The sequence below is a fragment of the Monodelphis domestica genome, chromosome 7 (assembly GCF_027887165.1).
Source record: "Monodelphis domestica isolate mMonDom1 chromosome 7, mMonDom1.pri, whole genome shotgun sequence".
NCBI lineage: Eukaryota > Metazoa > Chordata > Mammalia > Didelphimorphia > Didelphidae > Monodelphis > Monodelphis domestica.
This window is the reverse complement of record NC_077233.1, coordinates 258,111,029-258,132,013: the sequence shown is the minus strand read 5'-3', so window position 1 is coordinate 258,132,013 and position 20,985 is coordinate 258,111,029. Positions and strand designations below refer to the sequence as shown.

At 39.6% G+C, this 20,985-nt stretch overlaps 1 protein-coding gene across 1 annotated transcript in view; it reads right to left on the bottom strand.

The window, feature by feature from the left end:
- Positions 1 to 20,985, bottom strand: part of TMEFF1 (transmembrane protein with EGF like and two follistatin like domains 1) — a 138,854-nt gene that overhangs the window by 57,512 nt on the left and 60,357 nt on the right. The window contains exons 3-4 of the mRNA XM_007498056.3: positions 16,852 to 16,981; positions 7,761 to 7,787 (exon numbers count right to left, since the gene is read on the bottom strand). Coding sequence (XP_007498118.1) covers positions 7,761 to 7,787; positions 16,852 to 16,981 — 157 coding nt within the window. The remainder of the gene's footprint in view (positions 1 to 7,760; positions 7,788 to 16,851; positions 16,982 to 20,985) is intronic.

Below are 20,985 nucleotides of genomic sequence, written 5' to 3'. Positions count from 1 at the left end.
CAGAGTCAGTGATTTGAGAACTGAAAAAGACTTTAGAGGTCTAGTATAACTCCCACATTTTAGAGATGAGGAAACTGGAGCCCAGAGAGCTAAGTGACTTGCCCAGAGTAACACAACTAACTAATAAGTGCTTAGGGAGAGAATTCTAGGTCAGATCTTCTGACCCCAAATGCAGTACTCTCTCCATCATACTATGCGGACCATTAATTATAATCTGAATCAAGCTGGTACTAAGCAAAAAATGTCGTTTGCATATTTGATTCATTTCTTTCTTTTAATGACAATGGTTTTTAGTGCATTGTTTTAATTTTGAATATAAAGGCTATATCTGGAAAGGACTGATGGCCATTGATATAAGTAGATGCAAGCTGACAGAAGCTGAATTTTCCATTAGGACTGGGGTCTATTTCTGCCCCTTATACTTCTCCAGGTTTTGAAACTATTCTGGAACAGGATCCTCACTGGGGACCCCCATGAAAAGAGGAAGATGCTGCCGATTGGAGAACTTTCTATTTTATAATGTACAAATGGTATCTAACTAGTTCTGAATTTTTCCTATAAGAGCACCACATTTAGATTTGTTCAAAGATAAGCCATTTTGTGAAGAGGAAGTTTATCTTCATTCTCCTTATTAGTTAATAATTTCCTTTCCTTCAAAGGGTCCCATCTCTAATATTTGAGGATAAGTACATACCCCTTTTATTTTAAAAAAATTTACCAAAATCTATTTTCTTTCTCTCCCATATTCCTCCATCCCCAAGAAGAAAAAAAGAAAAAGAAAACCCTTGTGACAAATATGTATAGTCAAGCAGGACAAATTTCTATGTTGGCATGTTCAAAAAAGTTTATGGCTCATGCTGCAGTCTGAGCCCATCACATCCCTATCCAGAGGTAGATTATATACTTTGTCATTGTATTTTTAAAACTATTTTAATAACCCTTAACTTAATTCTAAGACAGAAGAGTGGCAAGGGCTGGACAATCAGAATTAAGTGACTTGGCCAGGGTCACACATCTAGGATGTGTCTGAAGCCAAATTTGAACCCAGGTCCTCCCAATGGTGTTCTATCAACTGTGCTACCTAGCTGCCCCTCGTTGTTGCTTTCTTGAAATTGTATTTTGTTATTGCATTGAACAGACTGATGTGTCCCTCTCTTCACTGGCATCCTTCTAGCTCTCATGCCTTCTCCTCTAAACACATTTCTCTCATATCATGTTCCCATTTCAAAGAGATAAAAAAAAATCGCTAGGCTAATTATTGGCAACAAAGACTAATTTCCTCCTGAAATAAAAAATACCCCTGTGAAAGGAAGGAGAATTTGAGAGGCCGTCAAGTTTAGTAGAAGAGCTTATAATGAAAAGGCTAAGTTCATAGCTAGACCATGAATTGGTTGTATAACTTTGAGGGAGTCATTTCTTCTCCCTTAGCCTCAGTTTCTTTGTAAACTGGGGACAATAATAAAATGATCAGTATTACTATGAAGTTACTATTATAATCATGGAATTCGTGCCTTATAAGTCTCAGGTGAAAGAAGTATGGACGTTTACCATAGAGAAAAGAAGACTTGGCAAGGATATGATCACCATCTTCAAATATATGAAGGGGCTTTTATATGGAAAAGATTCATCTTTTTCTGATGGGCACCAAAAGGCAGAACAAGGACTGATGGGCAGAACTTTCAAAGAGATCAATTCAGGCTTGATGTTCAAAAAAAGTTCCTCAGACAGTTAGTTGTCCATAGTGGACTGGGCTACCAATGGACGGGGAGGGGGCACTTCCTTTCCCCTCACTGGAGAATCTCCAAGCAGAAGCCTCCTGAACATTTATCAGATATGCTCTCTGCTGCAGCTTCCCTTTTGGATACACATTAGATGACTAAGATGGTCAGTGAAATCCCTTCCAATTTTAAAATGCTTTAATTCTGGAACAGTTGCACTACCTATGGTGAGGAAAGCACGTGGAAAAGTGCTAGCTGAATGCAAGCTATTTTTATTCAGTGCTATCCAAGTTCACCCAGCACAAATAGAAATAGGCTTGATGCTCCCCACAGGGAAATTTCCCCTGGCCATGTTTTTCCCCTCCTACAGGAATTCCCTCTCTGCCATCAAATCCTCAAGTCCCAGCTCAAAAGCCACCTCATCGCCCCAGTCCGAAGGGATCTCTTCCTCCCCTGAATGCATAGATTATTTGAGCTACTCCTTCTTGAGGCAGTTATCACATGCATCATATTGGAGTATGGTTATTTGGGATCTGTCCTGTTCACTTCTAACAGAATGCAATCTCCGTGGGGGGGGCGGGGGGGGGAGTTACTTATCTTTATATGTATATGTCTTCTCCTTCCCAAGAGTGTGCTAGACCCATTCTAACAACCTTGCAAGATCTGATTGTGAAATTTTCAGTGTGAGCATTTATAACTCAGAAATTGGCAGTCACTACAAACCAGAGCTTGGCTTATTGTGTTAATCATGTAGATTAAACTTTAAAATGTGTGCACAGAGGAGTGGCTAAGTGGCTCAGTAGATAGAGAGCTATAGACAGGTCCTGGGTTCAAATTTGGCCTCAGGCACTTCCTAATTGTGTGGTCCTCAGTAAGTCACAACACCAATTGCCTAACCTTTATTGCCCCTCTGTCTTGGAATTGATACTCAGTATTGATTCTAAGACAGAAGGTAAGGATTTTTTTTTAATTATGCATACTTTTTTCCCCCCAGAGAGCTTGGTTGTTAACCATTTACTACCATCTCTGCTCTTCTGTACCACCCAGAATATTAGCTTGACAGAGTATTTTGTCCTCAATGCACTCATGAAATATTTGTTGGCTGGATGAAATAACAAAAACAATTCCAAAGGCTTTTGCTGAATGAAAAACTCATATTTAAAGGATACAGGATGAGTTGGTACAATTCTGAAAGACTTATGATGGGGAATGTTCCAGAGAAAGAACTGTTAGAGTCATCTTTTACATCAGTGTATTTATGGTTTTATTTTGGGGTTTTGGCTCTGTATGAGTGTGCTCTTGCACAATGACCAATATGTAAGTGCTTTGTATGACAATAAAAAAATTTAAAAATAAAATGGTTGTTTCTAGTCTAAAGAGGGGGGGAAGGGAGCAGGGAGAGAGGGAGGGAGAGAGAAAAGTAAGGGAAGGAGGGAGGGGAGGGGAGAGAGGAGGAAGGGAGAAAGGAAGGAAGGAAGGAAGGGAGGAAGGGAGGGAGGGAGGGAGGGAGGGAGGGAGGAAGGGAGGGAGGAAGGAAGGAAGGAAGGAAGGAAGGAGGGAGGGAGGGAGGGAGGGAGGGAGGGAGGGAGGGAGGAGGGAGGGAAGGAAGGAAAGAAGGGAGGGAGGGAGGGAGGAGGGAGGGAAGGAAGGAAAGAAGGGAGGGAGGGAGGGAGGGAGGGAGGGAGGAAGGAAGGAAGGAAGGAAGGAAGGAAGGAAGGAAGGAAGGAAGGAAGGAAGGAAGGAAGGAAGGAAGGAAGGAAGGAAGGAAGGAAGGAAGGAAGGAAGGAAGGGAGGAAGGAAGGAAGGAAGGAAGGAAGGAAGGAAGGAAGGAAGGAAGGAAGGAAGGAAGGAAGGAAGGAAGGAAGGAAGGAAAGAAGGAAGGAAGGAAGGAAGGAAGGAAGGAAGGAAGGAAGGAAGGAAGGAAAGAAGGAAGGAAGGAAGGAAGGAAGGAAGGAAGGAAGGAAGGAAGGAAGGAAGGAAGGAAGGAAGGAAGGAAGGAAGGAAGGAAGGAAGGAAGGAAGGAAGGAAGGAAGGAAGGAAGGAAGGAAGGAAGGAAGGGAGGGAGGGAGGGAGGGAGGGAGGGAAGGAAGGAAAGAAGGGAGGGAGGGAGGGAGGAAGGGAGGAAGGGAGGAAGGAAGGAAGGAAGGATGGATGGATGCAGGAACAAACATCTGAGACCTTCATCAACTGTCCTGTACCAAAAATTCTGACCCTGAGGTCCCCTGATCCTCCCCTCAAAGTGCCCATTTATAGACTTCAGGACAACCATGAACTTAGATAAGAAAAAATTACATCTTTACTTCCACTAATCTCTAAATAAGGTTAGCATCTCCATCAATTACTAATGTAGGCAACCAACGTTATTCTGAGAATGGGTCTAGAGGATTCACCAGACAGTCAAAGGAGGTCTTTGACACACACACACAAAAAAAGGTTAAGAGTCCCTTCCAATATTATCAAAATGCCCTCACCTATTGTCACTGGTTTGGATTTCTGGTTCCTCCAAATAAACTCATACTTGCCAATCCCTCCTACATATGACCTTGTTGCTCCCTCCTCTGCCCTGTCATGAACCTGTATTCCTGCCAGTCCTTCATGCCAACCCCTTCTCTACCAAAACATTACCCTCCCTCCTTTTAATAACATTAATCAAAATTTGTCCCTTCCATTAAGCCATATCACACTAATTCCACCCTCATAAATATTCTACCTGCCTAAAGGCTAGAAAATCAACCAGATGACTTCCCCTGATCCTTACCAGCTATAAGATTCTATGGTGTTGATATCTCCATTCATTCTAACATTCCCTTAGCAATTATGTACAATATAGCTATAATTAATATTGGGTCATTACACAGGTAGGGACATACTGTACACATTTATGTGTTCTTATGAATACATCTTAAATGTATTTGTCATGTCTTCCTCTTTAAACTGCAAGTTACTTTAAACTAAGGACTGGGTCTTGTTTTTATTGTTTGATTATTTTAGTTGCATCTGATTCTTCATGACCCTATTTGGGGTTTTCTTGGCAAAGGTACTGGAGTGGTTTGCCATTTTCTTCTCCAGCTTATTTTATAGATGAAGAAAGTGAGGCAAACAGGGTGAAGTGACTTGCCCAGGGTCACACAGGTAGTAAGTGTCTGAGGTCAGATTTAGATTCAGGAAGATGATTTCTTTCTGTGCTGCTTATTCACTGTGCCAACTATCTGATACTGATGCTCATTTAAAAGAATAGCACTGGGGGAAACTGGGTAGCTCAGTGGATTGAGAGCCAGGCATAGAGATGGGAGGTCCTGGGTTCAAATCTGGCCTCAGATACTTCCCAGCTGTGTGACCTTGGGCAAGTCACTTAACCCCCATTGCCTAGCCTTGACCACTCTTCTGCCTTGGAACCAATACACAGTATTGATTCCAAGACGGAAGGTAAGGGGTTAAAAATAAATAAATAAACAAATGAATGAATGACTGGATGAATGAATAAATGAATAAATAAAATAAAAGAACAGCACCACACATACCAACCAGAGTCTGAGAAGAGGTTTGGAGAGGTGGCTGCACTAGTCTGGGGATCTTCTATTCTCATTTTAATGCTCTGAGTTTGTGGTAACAGATTGTTAAAATCCTGAGCTTATTGAGAAAGGCTTTCTGAATTGCATTGGTAAGTGCTCAGTTGAGTCCTTTTAGTGTTCCTTATTCTTTTAAATAAAACGGTGTATATACAGTCCCTTTGTTAGACCATGTTTTCAGGGCAGCTGAGGTCCTTTTGAGAGACATGAGATGAAACAAAATATTCTCCGAAATACTCTGGATATCCAGAAAGACTCCAAGATATCACATCCATCAGGTTTGAAACCTAGATCTTCTCATTCAAAAACCAGTGAGGATTGGGCGTTTCTCACTAGTGGCGCCAGTGGAGAATGCGAATTGTTTATTTTCCATTTTTCATTCTGATCTACCTCCTTTTCTAATTATACACGTCCTCAATAGTGTATTCTATGCCCCCCCCCCTCTCTCATAAGACCATCTTTGCTAATATACTACAGGTCTAATTATGTTGACCCTGCATCTTTCCTTTACTTTGGGGTTATTTATAATTTTGATTCTTCTGAGATCGTGGTGTTCCATAGTTTGCAGCCATAGGGCATCAATGAAGAAACACTCGTTAGATAAACTCAGTCCTACAGTGGGATTTTGGCCAGGTTCTCTGTGACTTTCCCTAAATTCAGGTTGTAAACATAGAATAGGAGTAAGGAAACACCCTCAAAGGTAGAAGATATTTTCACTATGTGGAAAACAAAGTATTTAACTGTCTAAGCAGGAAGATACAAAGTTGTATATTAGAAGAGGAGGAAAATCCAAAGCTAGGTAGAGGTCCAAGCCAAGTAGACATTTTTGATAATAGGTACCCGGCATTTGGGGGATAAATGCAGTCTTTGGGAAAGCAGTTCAGCCTCTTCTGACCTGGAAAAATCTTCCCCACTCACATGGGCTTCTGGCATGAAATCAATGACACCCTTTTGTGAGGGAAGAGAACCATGAGAAGCCAAGTTTGACCACCATTGCTAATGGCTTTCATCACGTATCTTTGATGTCTAATGTTCCGATCTCTTTTGATGATATTATATTAGAATCTCACTGAATCCTGATCCAAAGCTCCACAGAGTTAATTCATTTCTCTTTTAGAATGTTATACTTGTAGCTATCTTCCCAAGTGGGTTTATATGTATGAGATTTATTAATTATTTCTTAAAATACCTCCCATTTATAAAACACTTTCAACTTTTCAAAGTATTTTTATATCTATTATTTCAATTGATTTGTTAGAACCATTAGCTGCCTCTAACAGGCTCTCAGGATTCCTTTTAAGTTCTTTATGGCAAAAATCTGACTTTTCTCCCAAGAGAGTTTTATTTATAATATTGTTGAAAGGATCATTACCATAATTTATTATTTCCCCAAGTATGATTCCTTAAAGTGAATTTTCTTTAAGCATGCAACTTTTGAGCTTTACCCAGTAACAAATACAGCACTTTGCACACAATGGATGTCCAATGCTGTTAGTTATTGACTGATTACACTTAGCCTAAGGTTATAGTTTTCAATTTTGCTAATGCTGTATAGGCTTGCCCACTCCTCTGTCATGGAGCTTTTCTCGGAAACATTTGGCTTCTTTAATCACTGAAAAAAAAATCGGTTTACTTGTTTGCTAAAATATCTACCAGTCATCTGCTTGAGTTCTTTAAAATCAAGACTCCTCTAGAGTTGATTTTAAATCTTTTTATGCACAGTTAATTCCAGAGTTCTCCTAATTCTATGTCTTATGCATTACCTAGCAGTTTATTCTTCCTTAATTAACCTTCTCCCACTCCAGAACACTAACATTGTGGTGGGGGGGGGGGGAGGAAGCTTTGGCCTAAGCAACAAACTTTTTCATTTTAATTCCTGCCAATGTGAGAAATACTGAAATCATTCATATGTGTAGAGTACTTGGGATTACAAAATCTTGGCACTGAAGGAGACTTCTATCCATCTTCCTACAAGAAATATAGATTTCCCCCTTCCCAATAATAATAATTTACATTTATATAATATTTTAAAGTTTACAAAGTAATTTTCTTAATGTGATCCTATGAGTTAAGTAGTGTAAGTACCCACTTTATTGATGAAGAAACTGAGGCCCTGAAAGACTAAGTGATTTCCTCACAGTCATGCCTTTCAGAAGCATCAGAAACTCTGTTCCATGTCTGCTGCCTTAAATACAGTGCTCTTTTCTCTGTGTCCTGTGGCCTTTTCATAGCATTCCCAATAAATAATAATTCTCTCTTCAATTCAAAACCTATAATGTAAGGGAAATTATTCCTACCCAAGTAACTTGTTTTACTCTAATTGATAGTTGGGAAGACTCCTTTGAAGACACTTCATCTCAATGGGATTCTGATGGGATTATGATCTTCTTTTCTCACTTTTGGTTTAATAACATTTCTTAAATAAAAACTCTTTATTAAAATAAGACAAATGCAATTGTTACTTGAAACTTACCTCCTTCACCAGAACCAGAACCATTATCTGAAAAAAAAAATACACACAAATGTTAACATTGTACCTGGAAATACTGCTTTTTCCCCCTAAGTTTTTCATCTGTGGTGATGATCTGATGCTATCAAAGAACAAAATGTGACTTCAAACCTTGAATTTATTTCCCTGCCTATCAAACTAAATTAGGATATTCTTCAGTATTAGAGAAAACTCTCTCTTTATTTTTCTGGAATAAAGGTAAATTATCATTATAAAAATTCATTTGAAGGAGCTTAAATTCAATTCTTCTCCAAGCATAGGAAAGTACAATTAATTTGTTTTTAGGCATGGAAGAAAAGAAGAAAGTATTTTATCTTCCTTCTAAGTTTGTCATTCAGTCGCTTTCAGTAGTATTCCATTCTTTATAACCCTATTTGGGGTTCTCTTGACAAAGCTACTAAAATGATTTGCCATTTCCTTCTCCAGCTCATTTTACAGTTGAAGAAACTGAGACAAACAAGAATATGTGATTTCCCCAAGATCACACAGCTAGTAAGTGTCTGAGGCCAGATTTGAACTCAGGAAGATGGGTCTTCCTGACTCCAGACCCAGAGCTCTATCCACTGTGTGATCTAGCTGCCCTACCCTTCTAGATGCCTCTCATTAAAGGAGTCAATGGCAGAAGGCTGCTGGCCCAAACATAGATGGGTCCCAAGTCTAGGAAAAGTGAGAGTTGAGGAAAAGGACAAGTCATTTAGGTCAGAAAATGTATTCCACTGTGACTGAAATATACATGCAATATTTATATATAATAGATGAATTAGCAGCCTTCAAAAAACTGTTCCCAAAAGGATACGCCATTTGTAATTTGCTACTGAGGAGATTAAGGTGTCTCCCTCTATATTACAAGGAAGAAGCTTTCATAAAATGTAGCCAGTATATAATATACTAAAAACTTGGCAGTAACAAGACAGCAATAAACATAAGGAAATGGAGATCAAAATTGTAATATGTGCAACCAGAAGGGGGTGGTAAGCATGAAATCTTTAAAAAAAAAAAGAGGGGATAGTAAAAAAACGTGTTACTGTTTATATAGGGCTGCCCAGTATCTTTCCCAATTTATTTAGTAGTAATATCCCTAGGGTGGACAAAGGAAGTTCATTAGGCAATCTTGTAGATTGGTAAAAGTACTCATGAAAGGTATCCACATTATTTTATTCTGTCTCCATATTGGTTAAGCAAGCTTTGGTCAGTCAATTTGTTTCCCAAGCTAACCAAGCTACCAGGAAGGGAAAATCCCCTGCTGTCCTGGGGATTAAGCCAGATTTATTTCCTGTCCCCTTCTTTCTACTAAACAGTTACCACCACCCTAGTTCAGGCTCTCATAAATAATTGAAATAAACACTTATTAAGTACTTACTATGTTTTAGGCACTGTGCAAAGTGTTTTACAAATATTATCTAATTTTATCCACATTGACAACCTTGGGATAGATGCTATCATTATCCCCACTTTACAGATGAGGAAATTGAGGCAGATGGAGGTTTATGATTTGCCCAGAGTCACACAGCTAGTAAATGTCGAAGGTGAAATTTCAATTCAGGTCAACTCAGATCCAAGCCACCTAGCTGCCTTTCATCACCTCTCTTACCTAAACTATAACAAAAGCCTTTTAATTATTTTCCCTGTTTCAAGCATCTCTCCACTCTGATCAGTCCTCCACTCAATTGCCAGAGTGATTTCCCTAATGTTTAGGTCTGGCTGTGTCACATGGCTCTACTCCCTTCCCACCTCCAACAGACACATGCATTAACCCATTCCGTAAACTCTAATGGATCCATCCTCTCTCCAAGATCAGATTTTAAAGCTCTTTATAACCTGTCTCCTGTCTACCTTTCCAGTCTTCATATACACTCTATGACTCAAATCCTCCATACTCAGCAATATGGGTCTACTTGTTCTTCTGAGGCACAATATTGTACCTCCTTTCTCAGGATCTTGGTACTGGCTATCCCTCAAGCTTCTCCTTCATCACTTCTGCCTCTTAGTTTCCCTGGTTTCTTTCAAAGATTGAATTCAAATTCTTTCTTCAGCAGAACTTTCTTGTTCTCCTAGCTGCTAGTTGTTTTTCCTTCATTTTCTTTTTTTCCTTTCTGTCTTGAGATCAATACTTGTATTGGTTACAAGGCAGAAGAGCAGTAAGGGCTAATAAATGGGAGTTAAGTGACTACTGAAGTTCACACAGCTAGAAAATATCTGAGGCCAAAATGGAACCAAGAACCTTCTGTCTCTAGATCTGGCTCCCAAACCACTGAACAAGCTAACTACCCCTTCCCCAACCTTCATTTTCAAAGAGGACCAATGACATCATGGGGCGATGTCTCGACTTGTTCATGAATTGGGTTTAAGTGAGACAACATTGCATAAAGTTGTCAATCTCGCTGTCTATTCCAGAGTCATTGAAGTCCAGTGGCAGGACAAAAGTCAGAATGACTAGTGATGTCCTAGGACACAATGGATGACCTTGGAGTCTTCTATGTCTATCCAAACCCTTAGCAACTCTGACAGTCACTGCTTCAACTGCTTTCATGACTGTTGGAACAAATTGTTCTCAGCCACCCATTCTACTACCAGGGAAGTCTTCACATGCTTGAAGTAGATATCCCTAACTTACTGCTAGATCTGAGGCTTGTTGACTAAACTGATTTAGCCTGACTGATATTATGCTGTAAGAAATTATTAGCAAAAGGATCTCAAAAAATCTGGAAAGACTTTGCTGAACTGATGCAAAGTGAAGTGAGAAAAACCAAGAGAACCTTATACACAATAACAGCAATCTTGTACAATGATCAACTGTGAATGACTTAGCTATTCTCAACAATACAAATATCCAAAACAATTCCAAAGGCTCACAACAACAACAAAAAATTGCTATCCACTTCCAGAGAAAGAACTGATGAAATTTGAATGAAGATTGAAGCATACTCTTATTCACTTTATTTTCTTCATCCACTTTCATTTTATTTACTTCATTTTTAAAAATGTGAATCTTGTTCCACAACATAATCAATGTGGAAATGTTTTCCATAATCACATAAGCATAATCTAGCTCAATGATGGCAAACCTTTTAAAGACCAAGTGCCCAAATTGTAACCCTCAAACTGCATGTGAGCCCCCCACCTTACCCCAGACAGGAGAGGGAGGAAGTGCTCCCATTGGGTTTCTGGGCAGAGGGATGGGTGATCAGAGACATGTCCTCTCATGGAGAGGTACCCATGGAGGGAGGGAAGGGAGAAGCCCCTTCCAGTATGCTCCAGCACACATACCATAGGTTCACCAACATGGACCAAGATCAAGTAGCCTGCTCCTTAGAGAAGAGAGAGGGGAGGGAGGAAGAATTTGAAACTCAAAATGTTAGAAAATGAATGCTAAAATTGTTTTGAAATATAAATGAGAAAAATAAAATATATTTTTTTAAAAAGCTAGGCAGCTCAGTGGGTTGAGAGCCAAACCTAAAGCTGGGAGGTCTTAGGCTCAAACCTGTCTTCAGCCACTTCCTGACTGTGTTATCCTGGAAAAATCATTTAACCCTCATGATCTAGCCCTTCTGCCTTGGAACTGATACAGATTCTAAGACAAAAGGTATGAGTTTAAAGTAGTTTTTTTCCCCAAAAAAATATAGGTGGGGCATTAGAACTAGCCTAAATCCAGTTGTCCTCAGTGTTCTCTGAGCCCAGCTACTTGGGCAGGTCTGATTACTCTCATGAATCTTTCCTATCTCCATTCAGACACATATAGACAAGAAAGCTGAAACGAGAGATAGGTACCATCCCAGGCACACAAAGGACGAGACAGGCGAATGAGGTCAAGGAAACTAGCCTGGAAAGGAACACACATTCACAACATAGGGAGAAGACAGGTCTGACCACAGAGGGCTAGGAGGGAATCAAACATAAGCTTGTTAGTGTCCTCTTATTCTAAGACACTATCTCGGAAATTACTCCCCAGGAAAAGCTGGGAAGCGAGTCAAGAGGAGATGGCTCTGCTGGGTTTCATAGATTCCACGTCTGTGCTGGGTTTTCACTATGGCAAGGAGGCTGCTGCTGGGTGGGAGAGGCTGGAGCAGTGGGGTGTGGGCAGTGACTCACAAGGGCCCCAGCTGTATCCCTCAGCAAATGAGCTCCTTCTGTTGCAGGGAACAACTGAGCCAGGGCCAAGTCTGTCAGTCAGACATAATGAATCATAACAGAGCTCCACCAATTAATCACTGTATATGTAAATTTAAAAGTGCCCATTAAAGCCTCCCCCCAGAACCCAAGCTGCACTGCTTGCCAGATTCATCTTTTTCATGTGTGATCTGGTCATGTCACCCTTTTGTTAAAATCTTTTGATGGCTCCCTATTGCCTATTGAATAAAGTCCCAACCCCTTTGTCTTGGCATTCAACATTTTTCATAATCTGCCATTGCTCTGGCTTTTCAGCTTTATCTCAAATGACTTCATGCTAGGTAATCTACAAATCTATCCCCAAATGAGCTATTTCTCATCCCTGTGTACGCCCTTGTGTTTTCATCCCTCTATTTCTTTGTTCACTGCATTCTCTTTAGATGGATGAACAAATTCTGGTATATGATTGCAATGGAACATTATTGTGCTACAGGAAATGACTAGCAGGATGGATTCAGAAAAACCTTGGGAAGACTTGGATGAACTGAGGCAAAATGAAATAAGCAGAAACACTGTATACAGTAACAGCAATATTGAAATGCTGATCAACTGTAAAAACTGTTACTCTGATAAATGCAATGATCAAGACAATTCCAAGAGATATGGGATGGTAGAAATTTGAACTCACATTTTTTAAAAAGTGTTAAAAATAAATAAATGAAAATTTCAAAATAACATTCTGTTTACATGGAATAATCTTCTCTATCATCTGCCAGTATGGAAATCCTACCCACAATTTGAGACCCAGGTCAAATGCCACCCCTTCTATGGAGCCTTCCCTGACACTGTCAGTCAAATTTGATCTATTTTTCCTTGAATTTTGCTTTGCTTGCTAATGATGGCTGAACTATTCCTACCCATATTATGAAATCTGCTAAGTCAGTTTGGACTAGACAACTGTGTTCTCAAAACTGGACCTATAATATAATTCACATAAAGGAGGATGGTGAGTGGAAAAGTGCATTTCAGGCCTGGGATGAACAGTTTGAGTAGACTGTATTGTCATGGCTTCCTGCCCTTTGAAAAAATGTAAAGTTCTGGCAAGCTTCCAAAGGTTTAAAAATGTCATCTTCCAAAATAACCTGCTCTACTCGGAGGGAGAGTCTATTTGAATGACATGCTGGGGTACCACTGAGACCAAATATAGCACCATCAATCATTCCTGACAGCACTAGTCTACATCCATGAAGGGTGGCTTTCTGTGAAGCCAATGGAGTTTAACAAGAAAATGATAGTTTGTGGGGCACACTAGAGCCCAGAAGCCACCCAGGGTAGCTGCTATGTTGAAATAAGACACCCACACCAAACTAAAGACGTTTAGCAATTCCAAGGCTTTTTAGGTTACCACTGCTGACTCGTCTTCAAGTTCTCAACCTGATAGAGAGGTACCTAGTGGAACAGTGGTTAGAGTGCTGGGCTTGGAATCGGGAAGATGTGAGATCAAATCCTACCTCAGACACCTACTAGCTATGTGACCCTGGAAAAGTCATTTAACCTACCTCCCAGTGTTGATGTAAACATTAAATGAGATAATAAAGTACTTAGCGTAATGCCTGGCACATAGTAGGTGCTATGAAAATACTTGTTCCTTACACTTCACCACTATTAAAAAGCTCAGAAGCTTTTTAGCAGTCCCCTATAGTGGAAAATTCTAGGAAAGGCTCCATTTCAGAATACCCCAAACCTCAGAAGCTGGTCTTTCCACATCAAAAGAATGATCTTTTTCCAGGCTAACTCTTAACATGCTTATACCCTGGACAATGTGCTCTGAGCTGAATAGAATTATATGATTTGGGAAAGAATTTCTCCTTATAAACAGTATCTGAGATCTGGGGTTCTTAACCATTTTTTGTGTCACAGTCCTCTGGATAGTCTGGCAAAGCCTATGAAAACCTTCTTAGGATCATGTTTTTAAATGAAGAAAGTAAAATATATAATATTTCAAAGGAAATGAATTATATTGAAATAGATGTGATATGTGTCTATCCCAGGTTATGGCTGCTCTGAAATCCATGCACAGACTGTTTAGGGATACATGAACTCCAAATAAAAGACCCCCAGAGAAAGTCCTATACCAAATCATCCTGAAAAATCATTCACAGAAATCTGAAGCACTTGCCATTAGTTTCCAAACAAATATGGAGGACATCTCTCTAGTTGTTTTAATTTTTGAAAACGTATAACCCCAGGGGCCAGAAGCAATGAGAATATTCCAGAATACAGGTTGAGAACTGAGAGTTAGACTTCCAAAGTACACCCGATGACAGAAAATTTGGCTGTCACACAACCTTGTTTAGCCATATTGATTAAAAGACAGAGTGTCTGGCTTGAGTCAGAAAGACTTAAGTTCAAATCCTACATCAGACATTTACTGTGTGAATCCTATTCAAATCACCCTCTTAAAGATTGTTTACTTATCTGTGAATTGAGGGGAAAGGAATGGTAGGGAAGGATGAAGGAAGCTGGCCTCAGAGGCCAATAAAATAACTTCCAACTTTAAATCCACAATACTTTGATCCTATGGACCCATGGTAGAAGCAAGTCTCTGATTACCAAAGCTTTGGGCTATCTCTATTTTAAAGGGAGACTCCAACTCTGATAATTTCCTGCATCTTTACTTCTCTCTCTCTCTCTCTCTCTCTCTCTCTCTCTCTCTCTCTCTCTCTCTCTCTCTCTCTCTCTCTCTCTCTCTCTCTCTCTCTTCATCTATCTCTATCCTTCTGTCTCTCTGTGTCTGTCTTTCTATCTGTCTTTCTGTCTGCCTGTCTTTCAATCTATTTATCTATCTGTCTGTCTTTCTGTCTGTCTGTCAGTCTATCTCTATCACTTGGAGAAGCTCAGAATGAAAATAATATAACTATATCAAGATGTATCAACTACAAGGCATGTAGAGTTGTTTAAAACATGACTTTTGGTGGCCATACATTTGACATAAAGTCAAGCAGACATGTAAGGCCTGTGCTCATGTGAAGGACCCAATAGGAAAATCTTCAGAACCACCGCAGTCCCTATCTTATCTCTAGAGATTCTGGTCCTCAGTGTTCTGTACTTTGTTACTGATCTGCCTCCATCCCTGGAACAAGACGCCATCTTTAGAATTATGGCCAGACTGACTAAGATGTACTATTTGTTTGCCAGTAAGAAACCCATCATTATCACTGCAATGGCCTATTTACTTCTCTGGAATATTTTTCCATTTTATGGCCTACTGTTCCACTTCTTTCTGAAATAAAGGCTCTCAATTTCTCATTGCTGAGCCATACACTACAAAGCTCTACAAGTAAAGATTTACTTCTCTCCAGTCAATCTCCCTTTCAATGGGCAACTGATGTAATAACACAATAGAAAGGAGAGACCTTGAATAGATAGGTGATAACTTTGCAATCCTTTTACTATAATCTCCTTTTAGTCTATCACTTTCCGCATGACCTCCAATTCCTCCACTCCCCAGTGTTTTCTAAGACTACCACCACTGCGAAATCAGAGCAGTGGTAGTGGCCGGAGAAAATACTTTCCACCCTTTCCAATCTGCACCAGATAGTTAACTAATTGAATTCCATACAGTAATCAGCTCATTTAATTCTTCATTCCTTTTTCCTGACATTATTTATCTCTTGCCAACCCTCAGCCCTGGATAAGTCACACCACACATTTCCTCCACTCCTACTCACAAGCTGTTGAACAGAGTTGGAAGAAATCATACAACTGTGCTTATTGAGTATACTACAGATTTATGTCCTTCAATTTCAATCAGGTCATCAGTGAAGCAAAGCAATTGTTTTATTCTCTGTTTCTCAATTTTGCCCCCCTACAAAGTTATTCCAAATCTCCTTTCCTTGAGCTTCCCACATCTTCCTCTCTGCCAAATCTCTTAGTTGAAGACCTTGCCTTTTAAATTATTGAGAAAACTAAAGCCATTTGATATGAGATCCCTCTTCTGCTTTTCTCTTCATCTCAAAATCTCTTGGCATCATATCCTATTCTTTTCTCCTTTCTCACAAACTCTGATAAAAATGTGGAGAAGTAGTTTCCAAAAGGAGAAGTATGAATTATTAGCAATCATTTGGAAGAACACTCCAAATCATCGCTAACAAGAGAGATTAAAGTTAAAACAACTCTGAGATTTTCCTCACACCCAATATAATTGACAAAAATGATAAAAGATGTAAACAGTCAATGTGAGAGGAGCTGTGAGAGCTCCTCTTAGTGAGAGAACACTAATATACTGTTGGTGAAGCTGTGGTTTGGTAAAAGTTATTCTCAAAAAAAATTTGGAATTATGAAAGAAAAGATTAAACTGTATCCATTGATCTGGCAAGCCCACTAATGGACATGCAGAACAAGAAAATAAAAAAAGAAGAAAGATCTCATATATACAAAAATATTGATGGTGTGCAAGTTTTCATGACAGCAAAAATTGCAACTGATGAAGTGGGTAATGACTGAAAAATAAGCATATCAATGTAATACAACACTACTGTGCCGTAAAAAATTAATAATTGGAAGAATTCAGAGAGACATGGGAAGATCTATATGGCCAGATGCAGACTGGAAAAGGAAGAAACCAGGAGAATAATTTGCAGAAGAATAACACAATAAATATTATCATATAAACAAAAACAACACAAAAAAAAGGAAATAGAATTTAAGTCAAATGCAATTTACCAGAGGATAGGTAATGAAAGGTTTCTGGCTCCTCTCAATAGGGATGAGGAAGGACTATGAAGGTCAAAAAATGGAAGATGAAGACAGACATGGTTGCTACTCTGGCCAATTGTGCTCAAAACTTCTTTATTATAAGAAGAGATTCTGAGAGTAAGGGAAAGAAGGAGAGGTATATACTGAAATGACTATTGATGTAAAAAAAATTTAATAGCATAATACTTACCAGAGTAGCATGGTCCTCTTGACACTACTGTTATCTCTTTCTGATGTTTACAAGAAGCTCTTCTGAGGAAGCATTCATTTTGGTAAGTGTCTCCATTTGAGCCACAGACAGGAATATAATTTGTATGACACTATAAAAATAAAAATATGTTATCAGAACTAAATACATCATAGTTCACTGCAAAATAATTACATAATGTTATGATAGCTTCCTACCGAAGAATGTATTGATATTTTCCATGGTTAAAACCAACTTGGACTATTTCCAGTGTTCAAAGATGACATAATACTAATCACATAAAGCCTCCAAAACACTACAAAACCTGTTTAGTGAAATCCATTATTCAAAAGAAATTGGGTAACCATCCACATTTTAAAAAACCCAAAGAAGATGAAAAATATGTGATGATGGATAATGCACTTAGTTTGTGTATATCTTTGACAGGCAATACAGAAAGCTAAAAGTAGGAGCTAGAAAGAGAATTAAATGGAAAAAATTAGACTGGATGGCATTTAAGATATTATTCAGTGCTTTCAAAGATCCTAATCTTCCTGATACTGGAAAAACTCTTCTTTAACCCCAATATTCTCCTGATGATGGAGCACCAGTAGTCATTCAACACCAAGATCTCAGAAGAGGTCATTTGAAATTACAAATGACTACAGTGGCAATAAAAAGCCAGACAGTTGGTAGAAACAGGCTATATCAATATAAGCAACAATAATAACCCCTAAGAAGTGCTGTAAAATATATCACCAAGTACATATATTAGGAAAAGGAGATAGGCTTTCTCAGTAATAAGAGATAGTAGATGAATTGTTTGTGTCACACTGGTATCCTTAATCTACAAAAAAAAAAAAAGCCAGAGTAAGACCTTCAATGTATTGATTGGATAGAACATAAATGGAGGATTTAAAGAATGATAGGTATGAAAATTACATAGTACTGGGTGTGGACAGTTTGTTATCTCTGTTATAGAAGGAATAGTCCCACAGAAGATATCATAAATATATATGAATCTCTATAAATTATTAATAATACAATTATTAGATTATTATTAAATTGTTAATTTAATTATTCACAATCCAATACGAATTCCTGAGAGCTAAGTTGTATAATGAATACAATACTAGCCCTAGAGTCAGGAAGACCTGAGCTCAAATCTGGCCTTTGGCACTCACTAGCTCTGTGATCCTGGATAAGTCATTTAAAGATTCAATTTCCTCAACTATAAAATGAGGATAAAATAGTACCTACTTCTCAGGGTTGTTGTGAGGATAAAATGAGATAATATTTTTAAAGCCCTTTGTAAATCTTATTATATAAAATCTCAGTTATTGTTAATAATAATTACTTCGAAGGAATATTGGGAAGATTAAATGAGATGTGTAAAATCATAAAATTATAAAGTATATTATTATTATTCATTAATCAATCAACATTTAGTTTGACACATTTTGTCCTGGCACTATGGAAATATATCCTTGCCTTCAAAGAGCTTACAATCTGGTTAAAGAAACACAATGTATACATGTAACTTGACGTATATGATAGATACTAGATGAGTGGTAACAATGCTGGAGGAGTACAGACAGAAGGAGAAATCAGAGGGGCTAGATGGGTCAGCAAAGGTTTCATAGAGGAACTAAGACTTAAACTGAATATTTTTTAAATGGGTAAGATTCAAACTGGTGCAAGGAATGGGATGTAAGTAAAGGAAACCCTAGAAACAAACATTTATATGGAGAGTGAAGAGATTCATTTGACTGGAGTGTAGGATCTATGTAGGGTAGTTAACAGGGTTAAAAATTAAAATGGGGGGGGGGCAGCATAGATTGAGAGCCAGGCTTAGAAGTGGGAGGTCCTGGGTCCAAATCTGACCTCAAATCTGACTTCCTAGTTGTGTGACCCTGGGAAAGTCCCTTAATCCCCCCCCCCCCCCATTGCATAGTCCTTACTTCTCTTCTGCCTTGGAACCAATACATAATACAGATTCTAAGATGGAAGGTAAAGGTTTTTAAATAAATATATAAAATATAAATAAATTATAATTAAAAAGAAATTAAAATAGTAGGTTGGAACTAGGTTGTGATTAGCCTGGGTAGGTAGGTAGCATGAGGCAGCTAGGTAACACAGTGAATAAAGTGCAAGACCTAGAACTGGAAGGACATAAGTTCAAATCTGGTCTTGATGATTCCTAGGTGGGTGACCCTGGGCAAGTCACTTAACCCCAGTTGCCTAGTCCTTATTGCTCTTCTACCTTGGAACTGATACTTAGTATTGATTCTAGGACAGAAAAGAAGAATTTAATTATTTTTTAGTTATATATACATATTTAGTTTGTATATAATAGATGGATCTGACTTAGGCTGATCACATGTTAGGTTGGGTTCATATTAGTAGGACATTCAATAGTCAACAAAAGATGGTTTACTTAGCTACAGCAAAAAAAAAAAAAAGAATATGCTACAAGGATTTTGCAACATTGATCTTGGGTAGGAAGCCCCCATAATCTCTATATTGAAATGCCTCTGGTCAGTTGAGCAAGGTGAAGTGACTCATTCTACTCTAGGTCTTTCATATTCATCTGGAGAGATTATGTGGATTGGCCTTTTAATGTCTCAATAAGACAAAGGGTTCAAATTGGGGTCTGTGGAATTGGGTTTTTTTACGTATTTTGATAACTGGATTTCAGTTTAATTGGTTTGCTTTGCCATTCTATTTTATACATTTATATATTTCTTTTATACATTTAAAAATATGACTCTGAGGGGGCAGCTGGGTAGTTCAGAGGATTGAGAGCCAGGCCTAGAGATGGGAGGTTCTGGGTTCAAATGTGGCCTCAGATGCTTCCCAGCTGTGTGACCCTGGGCAAGTCACTTGACCCCCATTCCCTAGCCCATACCACTTTTCTGCCTTGGAACCAATATCCAGTATTGATTGCAAGATGGAAAGTAAAGGGAAAGAAGGAAGGAAGGAAGGAAGGAAGGAAGGAAGGAAGGAAGGAAGGAAGGAAGGAAGGAAGGAAGGAAGGAAGGAAGGAAGGAAGGAAGGAAGGAAGGAAGGAAGGGAGGGAGGAAGGGAGGGAGGGAGGAAGGGAGGGAGGGAAGGGGGAGGGAGGGAGGAAGGGAGGAAGGGCGGGAGGGAGGGAGGGAGGGAGGGAGGAAGGAAGGGAGGAAGGGAGGAAGGGAGGAAGGAAGGAAGGAAGGAAGGAAGGAAGGAAGGAAGGAAGGAAGGAAGGAAGGAAGGAAGGAAGGAAGGAAGGAAGGAAGGAAGGAAGGAAGGAAGGAAGAAGGAAGGAAGGAAGGGAGGGAGGGAGGGAGGAAGGGAGGGAGGGAGGAAGGGAGAAAGGGAGGAAGGAAGGAAGGAAGGAAGGAAGGAAGGAAGGAAGGAAGGAAGGAAGGAAGGAAGGAAGGAAGGAAGGAAGGAAGGAAGGAAGGAAGGAAGGAAGGAAGGAAGAAGGAAGGAAGGAAGGAAGGGAGGGAGGGAGGAAGGGAGGGAGGGAGGAAGGGAGAAAGGGAGGAAGGAAGGAAGGAAGGAAGGAAGGAAGGAAGGAAGGAAGGAAGGAAGGAAGGAAGGAAGGAAGGAAGGAAGGAAGAAGGAAGGAAGGAAGGAAGGGAGGGAGGGAGGAAGGGAGGGAGGGAGGAAGGGAGAAAGGGAGGGAGGGAGGGGGGAGGGAGGGAGGAAGGGAGGGAGGGAGGAAGGAAGGAAGGAAGGGAGGAAGGGAGGAAGGAAGGGAGGAAGGAAGGGAGGAAGGAAGGAAGGGAGGAAGGAAGGAAGGAAGGAAGGAAGGAAGGAAGGAAGGAAGGAAGGAAGGAAGGAAGGAAGGAAGGAAGGAAGGAAGGAAGGAAGGAAGGAAGGAAGGAAGGAAGGAAGGAAGGAAGGAAGGAAGGAAGGGAGGAAGGAAGGAAGGAAGGAAGGGAGGAAGGGAGGAAGGGAGGAAGAATGAATATGACTGAGAAGGGGTCCACAGATTTCACCGGATTGCCAAAGATGTCTATGGAAGAAAAAAAGCTTAAAACCCCTGCCTTAAGGTGACTAATAAAGCTACATCAATTTAAACAGAGGGTACTGAGAAGCTAGAGCCTTAAGGCCTGAGACCAATCAAGCCATCGTTTCATCAGTGTGGATAAT